This window comes from Petaurus breviceps, unplaced genomic scaffold (genome assembly GCF_028583685.1).
Source record: "Petaurus breviceps papuanus isolate PSGF00001 unplaced genomic scaffold, PetGlider_PUasm1.0 90730, whole genome shotgun sequence".
NCBI lineage: Eukaryota > Metazoa > Chordata > Mammalia > Diprotodontia > Petauridae > Petaurus > Petaurus breviceps.
In genome coordinates this window covers 13,678,266-13,690,871 of record NW_027187324.1, presented here as the reverse complement: position 1 = coordinate 13,690,871, position 12,606 = coordinate 13,678,266, and the positions used below count along the sequence as shown (strand labels likewise).

At 37.5% G+C, this 12,606-nt stretch overlaps 1 protein-coding gene across 2 annotated transcripts in view; it reads left to right on the top strand.

Moving 5' to 3' along the window:
* MYCBP2 (MYC binding protein 2) overlaps nt 1-12,606 on the top strand; it is a 301,197-nt gene that overhangs the window by 259,938 nt on the left and 28,653 nt on the right. Inside the window, exons 67-70 of one of the 2 annotated variants that reach the window (XM_069066842.1) lie at nt 966-1,031; nt 2,970-3,209; nt 7,740-7,838; nt 9,915-9,995. In XM_069066842.1, the coding sequence (XP_068922943.1) occupies nt 966-1,031; nt 2,970-3,209; nt 7,740-7,838; nt 9,915-9,995 (486 nt within the window). The remainder of the gene's footprint in view (nt 1-965; nt 1,032-2,969; nt 3,210-7,739; nt 7,839-9,914; nt 9,996-12,606) is intronic. The other variant, XM_069066841.1, reaches the window with a different exon arrangement.

The following is a 12,606-nucleotide window of genomic DNA, read 5'->3' as shown; positions in this document are numbered from 1 at the left end:
GTGATTTAAGGGGTAAGATAGAGGTAGGTAACAAAAATGACAGATTCAGCAACGAGCTTTTATAATGCCTCCACAATGGAAATAATGGTAACACTAACAGAAATAGAATAGTTTTTTTCCTTTATCTTACTGGCCTTCACTGCCTTCATCTAAGCCCCCTTCATTTATGAAATGCCATGGCTTTGTTAGAACAGTAATCTAATTTGGGGAGGAATCTGCACAGGCTAAGATACCAAGAATGATAAATTTGAGTTTAGGCATGTTGAGTTCTGGGTAACAACAAGATATATAAGTGGAAATATCCATCAAGTAGTTAGAAATGTGGAGCTGGGGGCTGAGGCTTCTAACATAACTTAGGAAATCTCCTGCCCAGAGGTAATAGTTGAAGCTATAAACAGATGAACCATACAAGAGACAATCATTCTGCGGGGAGAAGAGCTCTGAGAGCTAAATTTTGAGGAACATGCACATTTAGGGGCATGAGAGAGAAATAGCAAAATAGCAGCAGGGACAGGTCATAAAAACTAGAGTACCATGAGTTAAGGAATGAGTGGGTGGTAAAGAAATAGAATAGTGAGAGCAGTCATTCATTTGATAAATATGAAATTGAAAGGAAGGAGAAACTCAGCCAGTGTTTAGTGCCTACACTTTTCTAGCTGCTCTGGGGCATACCAGAAGGTGTACATTCTGTGCTCTCAGAGATCTTAAGATGTTATTAAAGAAGTCAAGATTAACATGATATTTTAGAATGGCACACTTCTTTTGGGAAGAGCATTATCAAGTGTTAAATGATGTGATAGAAGGTCTAAGTGCAATAATTATTTGGAAAAGGTCAAAGTCATTATATTTCATAGAAGAGGAAGGCAGAGGGAAATGTGGTAGGCAGTAGAAAAGCATCATAGGTTCTTGAGTACAGAAATTGCATGATTAAAGTAGTGTTTAAATGTCTCTCTTATCTGTTTCAGAATAAAGTGACCTCAATGACTTTCTTGGCTGGCAAAGCAGTAGAAGATCTGTGCAGAATCAAACAGGTATTCAGAATTCTACCTTTTATGGATGGGGAGACTAAGAGGCATCACTATACTGGTGAGCTCCAATCCAGGAATCCATTCCCCAATTTTCCAACAGTCTGCTTTAGGAATACCTCCATTGTCATTACTTCAGGAGCTTCCCAGGATCCTGCACTTCCTCCTATCAGGCAATTCTGTCATCTTTTGCCAGAAAGGGATGTTTGACTTCAAATCTACTACCAAAAAGTAGATTTTTTTTTTTAAAGCAATCGGGGTTAAGTAACTTGCTCAAGGTTGCACGGCCAATTATTTCTGGGTGTGGTGCTGAGTATCTGAGCCCGGATTTTGATCCCCAGGTCATCCCGACACTGGAGCCTGTGTTCTTACTCACTGAGCCACCTGGCTGCCCCTAAGTAATTGGGGTTAAGTAACTTGCTCAAGGTTACACGGCCAGGTGTTTCTGGGTGGGTGCTAAGTGTCTGAGCCTGGGATTCAATCCCCAGGTCATCCTGACACTGGAGCCAGTGCTCTTACTCACTGTGCTACCTGGCCGCCTCCCCAAAAAATAGATTTTTATAAGCTAGCATGAGAACATAACTATCTTGTAATTGTTTCTATAGGAAAATATGTCCTAATTTCCAGATAACCAAATTTACAAATGAATTATTTGTACACAACATCTCACTTCAGTGTTAGACACTAACTGTATCTATAAAGTATCAATTTCAGAAATCAGCAAAATTTCTCATAACTCTATCTACTTCTTCTTGTGGAAATGGAATTTTGTCAAAACTGTGTGAAAGATTTAAGCCCAAGGTGATGAAAAAGTTAATAAAAATCGTTGTCATTTTTCCATAGTGACCAACTCTTTGTGACCCCTTTGGAGTTTTCTTGGAAAAGACATTGGAGGGGTTCACCATTTCCTTCTCAAGCTCATTTTGCAGATGAGGAAATGGAGGCAAACAGGGATAAGTGACTTGCCCAGGGACACACAGCTAGTAAGGTTCTGAAGCCAGATTTGAACTCACAAAGATGAACTTGCTGACTTCAGGCCTGGCACTCTATCCACTGTGTCATCTAGCTTTCTAAGGATTAGGGTTTAAAAAAAAAAATAGCTGCTCCAGAGTAGTTAGTTTCCTGTCTCTGAAGAGGGTATTATGGTATCCATCATGATCATTTGCAATGAATGCTGTGGATAGGATTCAGGATTTAGGTATTTGATTACAAATAACCTTTGTGATCCCTTCTAACTCTAAGATTTTATAATTCTGTCTCTATTTGTGACTTAATAACAGGTGGCATTATATAAATGTTACATGTGGTGTCTCATTGGAGCTTTACAATAACCTTGTGAGTAAAATGTCATTGTTATTCCCATTTTACAAATGAGGAAACTGAAGCAGACACAGGATAATTGATTTTCTCAAGGTCACACAGCTAGTACATGTCTGAGGCAGGATTTGAACTGAGGTCTTCCTGACACCAAGTTTAACACTTTTTTTTTCAAGTCCACTATCTACCATGCCACCTCACTGTATAGGAAATTGACCCTTTTTTAAAATAACAGAATAATGTGGTATAATTCTAAAATGAACAGATGATAATGGTAATAAATCATCTGGATGGAGTATTGAATGTTGTAGATCTTGAGAAAATACTCCAAATTAAGTGAGATTATCTTAGTTTTTAGTCATTATTCTTATGAAAATTGAAAATGCCAGTTCAAATAATTATTGGTGCAAATGGCAAGTTAAATAACAAAGTAGTTGTTGAAATATTACTGTCATACACACTTAAACATAGAAAAGCCTTATTGATATTATGTGTTTCATGTATTCTACTTGCAGTTGTAATTACTTTTAATGGTAGCAGTTGGGCAATTTGTATATGTATTTCTAGGATTCTGATATAGGTAGGGATCTGTCTGATTTCAGTTATATCTCTGTTCTCTGCTTCTAGGTTGACCTAGATTCCAGGCACATTGGTTGGGTAACAAGTGAACTTCCAGGTGGTGATAACCACATCGTAAAAATTGAATTAAAGGGCCCAGAGAACACATTGAGAGTTCGACAAGTTAAAGTCCTGGGCTGGAAAGATGGTGAAAGCACTAAAATTGCAGGTCAGATCTCAGCTAGTGTGGCCCAGCAAAGAAATTGTGAAGCAGAGACTCTACGAGTATTCAGACTTATTACTTCCCAGGTATGTATCATTGCCACATATCCTTAATTAGAATAATCAATCAATTGCAAAGTTATGAAGTGACTACTTTGTATAGAATAAGCATGTACAGATTAATACAAAATAAAACAGGGAGGGAGGGAAGGAACTAGGAAGAGGGAAGAATCAGAAAAGGTTTTGTGATGGTGGAACTTGAGCTGCATCTTGAAGAAAATGAGTAGTTCTCTGAAGAGCAAGTGCATCTCAGTTAGGGAGACCCATCAGAGCAAAAACACAGAAAGGAGAAATAGAGTGCCATGTTCGAGGAGCAAAGTGAGAGCCAACTTGACTAGATTGTAGAGTAGGTAGTAGTGTGAAATAAGTCTGAAAAATGAGGTTGGGGATTAGTTGTGAAGAGCTTTAAAAACCAAGCAGAAGAATCTAATTTTTAAGCTGGAATAACAGGGAGCCACTGGAGATTATTGAGTAGCAGAATGACATAATCAAAGGAAAAACCCTACTGAATAAAATCACTTTGACAGCTATTGGAATGTCAATTGGAATGAGGAGATACTTGAATTAGGGAGACCAGTATGGAAGCTATAACAGTAGTTTAGGCAAGACTAGATTAAATAAGGTGATGTCTTTGTAAATGAAGAAAAGGGGTTAGACATCAGGAGATAGAATTAGCAAGATTTACAAACTAGTTGGTATGTGGGAGAAAGGAGAGAGAAACTAAGGATAATTATTTTGAGTATAGTCTGACCCACTTTGATACTTTAATTTCATTTGTATATGAACTCCCTCAACCATTGCAGGATATGAGCCCTTCATACCTTCTGATTGTGTGGTTCTTGTCTATATTTACAATAAAGCTTCCATAAAGGATCTACTCAACACATCAGAGGATTCCCTCTATTTTTTTTTTTAGTATCTCGAAGATAGTTCTATGTTCAGTCTGTTGCCACTCAGTTTCATTATGTGAGACTCTTTACTTGTATTCTAGTCATATAGTATCCTTGGTAGTATTTTTAATATCTTTCTTGCACACAAGTTATCCTTAGGAACATACTGCAGTCTGCTTAAGCCTACCATGCTAATAGTAATGATAATAATAACTAGCATTTATGTAGTGCTTATTGTGTGCCAGGCACTAAGATAAATGCTTTACAATTATCCCATTTGATTCTCACAGCAATGCTGGCAGGTAAATACTGTTATTGTTATCCCCATTTTACAGATGAAGAACCTGAAGCAAACAGAGGTTCCCAAAGCTAGTAAGTGTCTGAGGCTGGATTTAAGCTCAGTTCTTCCTGACCCCAGACTTGGTGCTCTATCTTCTACACCACCTTGCTGGCAGCTTTTATCTTTATACATTTTCCAGTTACCTTTTTCTTATTTGTCATTTTCCTCCTTCTTTTCAGTTTTTAAAACTATGGCAAGCCATAAAATAAGAAGGCATAATTAGCAAAATGGAGTATGGATACTTAACTGCAAACGTGAACCATACTCTTTATTTTTCACAACCCTCAGTGTCTCTCCCTTTTAATTCATCCTTCTGCCTCATCTTTTTTAATCTTAAATGTAGATACCATATTATAGCAAACTGACTATAGGTATTCCAGGACACTGTTGATGCTGGTTCTAGCAGTTCAGCACACATTTATTATATACTTAGTAAGTGGAAAGCACTGTGCTAGCTTCCTAGGGATGGAAATTTTCGATAATACATAAATCTTCTGCTCATATAGCTTACAGTCTGTTAGGTGGTTATAGCCTACTCAAACACCAGCATCCTTATCAGTCAGTAGTGGCAGAGCGGGATGGAGGAATGGGAAAACAGGGAAGACTTCATGGAAAAGAGAGCATTTGAGTTAGTTTCAAAAGACCAGGAAGGAATCATCAGACAGGGAAGGGAAGAAATGACATTCTAGCCACAAAGAAATGGCAGAGACAGAGGTCTGGAATTGGGGAGACATAAGCACAAACAGGGGATCATATGACAGGAACATTGTGAATGAGTTGGGAAAAGGAAAAACAGCACCAGTTTGAAATGTTGGGCAGAAGAGCTTGACCTTTACTTGGTAAGCAGTAAAACGTTTTGAGAAGAAGAGGGACATGGCCCTATCTTGGAACCAGCAGGGGAAAGAATGATGGGAAACATTTGCATCAAGATCAGCAGAAAGAAAAGCAACCAATCAATAAACATTTTTTTATTAACACCTACTCTGAGGAGGTACAAAGACAAAATTAAAACAGCCCCTGCCTTCATAGAATTTATGTTCTAATGGGCAATGCAATGTAAAAATATAACTGTCATGTGTGAGGAAACAGTAAGATGCCCAATTTTAGTGGATCAAAGAGAACATGAAGGGGGAGTGATGTATGATAAGGTGGGTTGGAACGAACCCTATAAAGAGCTTTAGACATGAAAGAGAAGATTTTTTATTTGGTCTTAAAAATAATTAAGAGACACTAGAGTTTATTGAGCAAAATAATGAAATAGTAAGACCAATATATTACAAATATCATTTTAGCAACTGTGTGGAGAACAAATTAGAGATTGTAGAGGAAGTACAAGGTGACCAATGAGGAGGTTATTGTAAAAGTTTAGGCTAAAGGTGGTTAGGGCCAGAACTGGGATGATGGCCATGTGAGTGGAAAGAAAGGAATGGATGTGAAAAATATTGTGGAACTGTGTATAACAAGATTTAAGAACTGATTCAATAGGTGAGGTGAGAGAGAGTGAAAAGTCAAGGATGACTGCACAGTTGCAAACTTGGGAGACTAGAGAAGTAGGAATGCCTTCAAAAGAAATGGAATTTTGGAAAAGGAGTGAGTTTGGGGAGAAAGATAATGAGTTCTGTTTTATATGTTGAATTTGAAATGCATACACAACATCTTCAGAATTCACTAGCCTCTTAATGGTGAGAAACTGTAGAAGAGACACTAAATATAGATAGATAGATCGATCAATCGATCGATCGATCAATCAATCTCTATACATATAGATAATATTTGAATGGAGTTACCTGGAGACTAAGTGTAGAGAGAGTAAAGAAGGGAGCCCAGGACAGATTTTTGCAACCCAAGGAGCTTACTCTGTATTCAACATACATATACATATGGGTGAATATTAAATAGATATAACTCATGTCTCTTTGTTCCCCCCAAGCTCTGAGTTTATATGAACCACTTCTAGTCTGGAGAAGTAATCACACTCTTTTGGTTCTTTTTCCCCCTCATGGTGTTTACCTGGGAAAAGCTGTATGTAGTTCATGTATAGCTGGTGTCTTGAGTTCCACAAATGTGGCTACAGAGTTCCTAGCTCCTGTATATACACTCAAGGCAATAAGAGCATATCATGTAGAGATCAGCCTTTATTTCTGCTCATAGCAAATGTGAAAAGTGTAAAGGATTTGTAGGAGTTCATAAACATCATAACATATAAGACAGTCACAGTAATTCAAAAGCTTCTCTAAGAAGGGAACAGTTTAGCAGCACCTTGGCATCCCTCTTTCCCACATGGCTCTACCCTATCCCTTCCAACCTTGTAGCCCTCCCTATAGTTTAGACTCCTCCTAGAAGACAAACACCCTGTGGCCTCCTCCTGCACCTCCCACTCTGCCCCCTGTCTGAATGGACCTGCACTGTCTGAATAACTCTCAGTATTAGTGGAAAGCAAAATATAGGTGTTCTGTTCCTCCATATTGTGAGTCTAAGCTCTTTTTGCTTCTCTAGTCACAAACTTCATGTAGGAGATCTTTTTCTGTTTCCAAGAGGAAGATGCTCACCCACTTCACTTTATCTCCAAAAGGTCAGCTTCCTAAACTCAAACATGAAGTTACTTTTGAGGCAACCCCCAAGGCTAGAGCTGTGTGTCCCAGAAATATCCCTTTTTGTACTAGACGGCTTGATTTAGGGATCATACTGCTTAATAAATTCTTCTCTGGGAGGAAGGGATTCAGGATTAATTTTGTCCTTGGTCAGACTTGTGCTCAGTAGAATTTCCAGAACATGGTAAATAATTGGATATAAATGCTTCATTCGTATAAGGTGAAAGAGAGGGAAGAGTCAAGGGTAGTATCATAGTGTCACATTTTTCAAAAATGGTTGAATAGTCATGCCACTGATTGAAATAGTAGAACTAGAAGAAAGGGGAAAAGGTAAAGTTTGGTTTTGCATATACTGAGTATGAGTTGCAGATTACATGCCTACGTGTTGTAAGCAGGAAGAAATACAAATCAGGAGCCCAAAGTAGAGCTCAGGAATAGAAAAATCATTCTCAGGAATCATCTTCATGGAGATGCTGCTTGAAACAGGCATTCATGAAGTGGTAGCTCCAGGTCTTTAGATGTTCTTATAAGAAAAGCTGTACACAACCAACAAGATGACTTCTGGATAGAAGGTAAAAGAAATGAATACATGGATACTTGGAAATTTTTGTAGCTGTTTGATGATACTATTCTGAATTGAAATTCTAAATAGTGGAATTCTTGTAGGATAATATAATCTCCAAATAGGTTTCCCATTTTTTGTAGTAATTTCTAATATTTCTTTCATTCCTGTCAGGTATTTGGAAAACTTATCTCAGGAGATGCTGAACCTACACCAGAACAAGAGGAAAAAACACTTCTGTCTTCACCTGAAGGAGAGGAAAAAGTACACAATGTATTTAGTTGTATTCTTCAAATCTTTCCTTTTCTTCCTTTTCCCACTTTCCTCTTATTTCAGTTTGGTCAATCTAGCTTCTGCCAAGTTAGAACATGTTGCCCTGACTCTTTCTATACATTTTATGATCATGTTATACAAACTTTCTATGTATCTTTTACAAGAATTATATTTTTTCCTACAACAGAAATGAAATTTAGCAAAAAGAAGAGGGGTGGGAGAGTTTTGTCTAATATTTTGAATTGATGCAAACTTTGCTTTTATCCAAGAAGAGTACTTACTTTGGTCTGTTATCCTTAATCCAAGCAACTGTGTAAAACTACACAATTTACTGGTTCACTTTAAATTAACACATTCATCCATTTCCTCCCTATATGAGAAGCCTGGAGGAGACTTTAAAAATTCAGATTCATCCAGTTCAGACCAACAGAAAGTGCCAAATGTGCAAGTTTTTTTTGCTAAGTTCCAAGGAGGCAAAGATGAAAATTGACATATAGTCTCTGACTTTAACAGACATGCTAATAGGGAAATTGTATTATATACATAGATAAGTATAATGCATAGTAATATTTGATAGGGGGAAAGAGAAGTCACTTTCAGTTGGGAAGATCAGACAGTTTTTCATGAAAGAGGCAGCCCCTGAGTCTGACCTCACTTGAGATGAGGAGCAAGCCTACTGCCAGTTTGGGGATGCAAGCTGTTGCCGTGCACAGAGGTAGAAGACAGGATAAAGTCAGGAAATAGCAAGTAGCGTCCTTAGTCTAGGTCTAGAATACATAAAAGAGGCGTAGTTCAGTTGGAGTGGACCTTTCATGCCAGGCTGAGAAGTTTATAATTTATAATCTTGGAGGCTATAGAAGGCCATTGAAGACTCTAAAAAGGGAGTGACCTGGTCAGTCAGACTTATGCATTAGGAAGATTATTTCAGTGGGGAAGGAAGTGCCCTGAACTCAAAGAGACAAGTTAAGAGACTTGTTAACAATAGTCCTGGCCGGAAGTGATAAGGGTCAGAATGAGAAGGTTTCAGCAGTAAAGAGAGAGGAAGGGTTAAATGCAAGAATTGTCATACAGTTAGGATTCATTATATCTAGTTAGTGATTTGGTATGAAGGAATGGAAAAGATCTAAGCACCATAGAAAATAAGATTTTCAAAAATAAGAAAATCTTAGCCTTCAGGGAGCTTATTTACAATGTTTGGAAGCCAAGAAATATACAAAAAGAATACATACATATATATACACACACACACACACACACACACACACACACACACACACACACACACACAAATTACAAAAAGAAATATAGAGGGGGGTAGGGGAAAGATAGGGAAAAAAATTGTAACTCAAAAGCTTGTGGAAATGAATATTGAAAACTAAAAAGAAATAAATTTTAGAAAAAGAAATATAGAGTACAATACAAAATAAAATAATTAAATAGGTGATACATGAAGAGTTTGTAATTTTGTTAAAGTGAGGAACTCCTGGAATGGGAATGCTCTTCAACTAACAATCCCTCCAGGCCTGAGCAGTTAAATACTATGGATTTACCTGAAGCATATGGTAATTAGGTGACTCCCAAAGGTCACAAAAGCTACTAAGTGTCTAAGGAAAGAATTTAAGCCAGACCTTCTCAATTCCAAATGCCAAGTACTCTTCACTGTCAGGTTGCCTGAAATAAACAATACAAACTGCTCAAAATTGGACTTCACAGATGGAAAAGAATAATTGGTAGCTGAATCAGTTACAAAAGGCTTCATGAGAAAAAATAATATCTGGTGTCTACAGTATACCGTTCTGGTCTTAAACTAATGTGATTGCACTGGGCAAAATTTTGAAAAAAAAAATTTTTTTTTTAAACTTGGGACCTTTTGTCTGTTACCTTCTTGATTTCTCACAACTTTCAGAAAAAAACTCCTGCCAAAGTTTATCTAGTTGCTTTCTCTCATCTACCCCAATTTGAAGTCACTGCTTTTTTTAAAATTCACTAATTTTTATTGAAAATAATTTGAAATGTCAGATGGATCAATTTTGAAGATAATTTCTGTTTTGTGTTTTGTTTTGTTTTCCCATAAAGGCGACATCAGATGCTGACCTGAAAGAACACATGGTTGGAATCATATTCAGTAGGAGTAAGCTAACAAATTTACAAAAGCAGGTTGGTTTGTGCAATTGAATTCCTACAGCAATAACTCAGTTAGACAAATGTTAAATGTCCAGTATTCTCTATCAGCTGAAGCCCCTATAAACCTGGAAGTAAGTGGGGGGGGGGGGAGGAACCTTTCAGCAAAAAGCAACTGAATACTTGTGATTGCTCCTTTAGCTGACTAGAAGAAAAGACTGTCATTTGCTCATAGGATCTAACAAAACTAAGCAATGGGAAATGAATAAGTGGAGGTATCAAGTAGAGACAGTTTTTAAAAGAAGTTTAGCAATGGATCATTCAATCAAGGAATACTAAGTGTCCATTATATGCCAGGCACCATGTTAAGAATCCAATCCAGCAGGCATTTATTAAACACCTACTCCTTTGCCTAGGTGTTGTAGATATAAAAAAGAAAATGAAAAAATAGTCCCTGCCTTCAAAGAGCTTACATTTTACTGGGACTATATGCAATGAACTATTGGTCGTGGCAGGTTATTGCTTAGGAGAGAAGCTAGAACTAGATAGATTGTTCTGCATAGATATGATAATTGAGTCCATATAAGCAAATGAGATCATCAAAAGAAAGAAGAAAAGAGGGCCCAGGACAGAGCTTTGGAAAAACCCATAGTTTCGGGGCAAGACATGAATGATAATCCTAAAATGACTGGTTTGACAGGCAGGAAGAGAACCAAGAAAGATCAATGGAGGGAAGAGTATCCAGGAAAATCATAGGACTAGGGTTGGAAAGGACCTCAGAGACCATCTAGTCCAACCCTCTCATAGGTGGAAAAAAAAGGACTTTGAAAGGTACTGAGTATCTTAAGAGGAGGTAAGAATGACCTGGTGGCCCCAGTGCCTGGTACATTGTAAACAAAGTACTTCTTGATTTATTGGTCAATAGATAACTGCCACTGAGATCCAGATAGGGTGATATCTCTGGGTGAAGTGAACCTCAAAAGAGGAGAACTTGCTGAACGATGAGGTCAGAGTGGAACTCTGGAACTAGCAGTGACAAGAAAGGAATATGCCTACTTCTCCTCCTGCCCTAGTGTGTGAAAAATCATGCATGTACAGCAGATGGTAACAAAGGATATAATATTACGTGGAGAGCCAGGTTTCCATGAATGCAAGAAAATGGAAAGGTCCATGCCTAGAAAGGAAGGAAAGCAAAGGAAAAAAGCATTTATTAAGTGCTATGTGCCAGGCCCTGTGCTAAGTGTTTTACAAATATTATCTCATTTAATCCTCGCTACAACCCTGTGAGGTCAATGCTATTGTTATTCCCATTTTACAGTTTTTGAAACTGAGGCAAAGGTTAAATGACTTGTCTGAAGTCACACAACTAGTAAATGTCTGAGGCCGAATTTGAACTCAGATCTTCCTGACAGGACCAGTACTTTACCACTGTGTTACCTATCTTTAAGAGGAAGGCAAATATGTTAACTTTAGAAAGGGGTTGCAGAGGCTATGATAGAGGGAAACCACAACTAAAAATAATGAGGGTGAATAGATTTCCTAGCCAAGAATAAAGCACATCCAACAAAGGCTGGTAAAAATATATTTACTTATTGTTTAGCAAATCTAAAGAAAGAGTTTCCTACCAAAAATATTGGGAAAGGGAGAAAACACCTATGTATTATTTATGGTAATAAAAAATACAAAAACAGAAAAAGAAAAGCAGTTGAGGGGTGGCCAGGTGGCTCAGCGAGTAAGAGCACAGGCTCCAGTGTCGGGATGACCTAGGGATCGAATCCGGGCTCAGATACTTAGTACCACACCCAGAAATAACTGGCTGTGTAACCTTGAACAAGTTACTGAACCCCGATTGCTTTAAAAAAAAAAAAAAAGAAAGAAAAGCAGTTGAGACACCTATAAGTTCAAGGAAGAGAGAATACTGGAAAGGAGCCAGTAGTAAAATTTGACTGTGGTTGATAAACTCAAGTTACCTGGCCTAGATGAACTACATGTTTGGGTAGTGAAAGAGTCAAGAGATATGATTATTAAGACTCTCTTACTGATACTTTAAAGATCATAAAAAGTGGTGGTGGTAGCACCAGGTTAGATAAAAGTAAAGCATGTCCTGATTTTCAAAAAAGAAAACAGAGCAGTCTATAAATTACGGGCCAATGAATTTCACTTTTCACGCAAAATTCCAGAATGGGTGACTTAAATATATAACCTTCAGTTACCTGAAAAATGTGATGCAGAACTACTTATTCTCTGACTCTTCTAAATCAGTGTTGTAGAGTAGAAAAACTGCTAGACTTGGAGTCAGTAAGTTGTGGATTCAAATTCTAGTTCTAGCTGTTACTGATTATGTGACCACAGGCAAGTTACTAAAATTGTTTCCTACTCTATGTGATGGTAATAATAATATAATACCTATAGTGCCTACTTCAGAAAGTTCCTTTAAGGTACAAATGAAATCCTGTATTTAAAGTGTTTTACAAACCTTAGAGCATTATTTAGTTATAGGGAAGAAGGACTGCACCTATGATTTCAATGATAAACAGATCTCCTAGATGAGAAAACTTCCTCCATCAATGTCATTTAGCACCTTCTTTGCCATATATATAGTCTTAGAGAGTTGCTTAGAGCACTTAGAGCTTAGTGTCTTATCTGT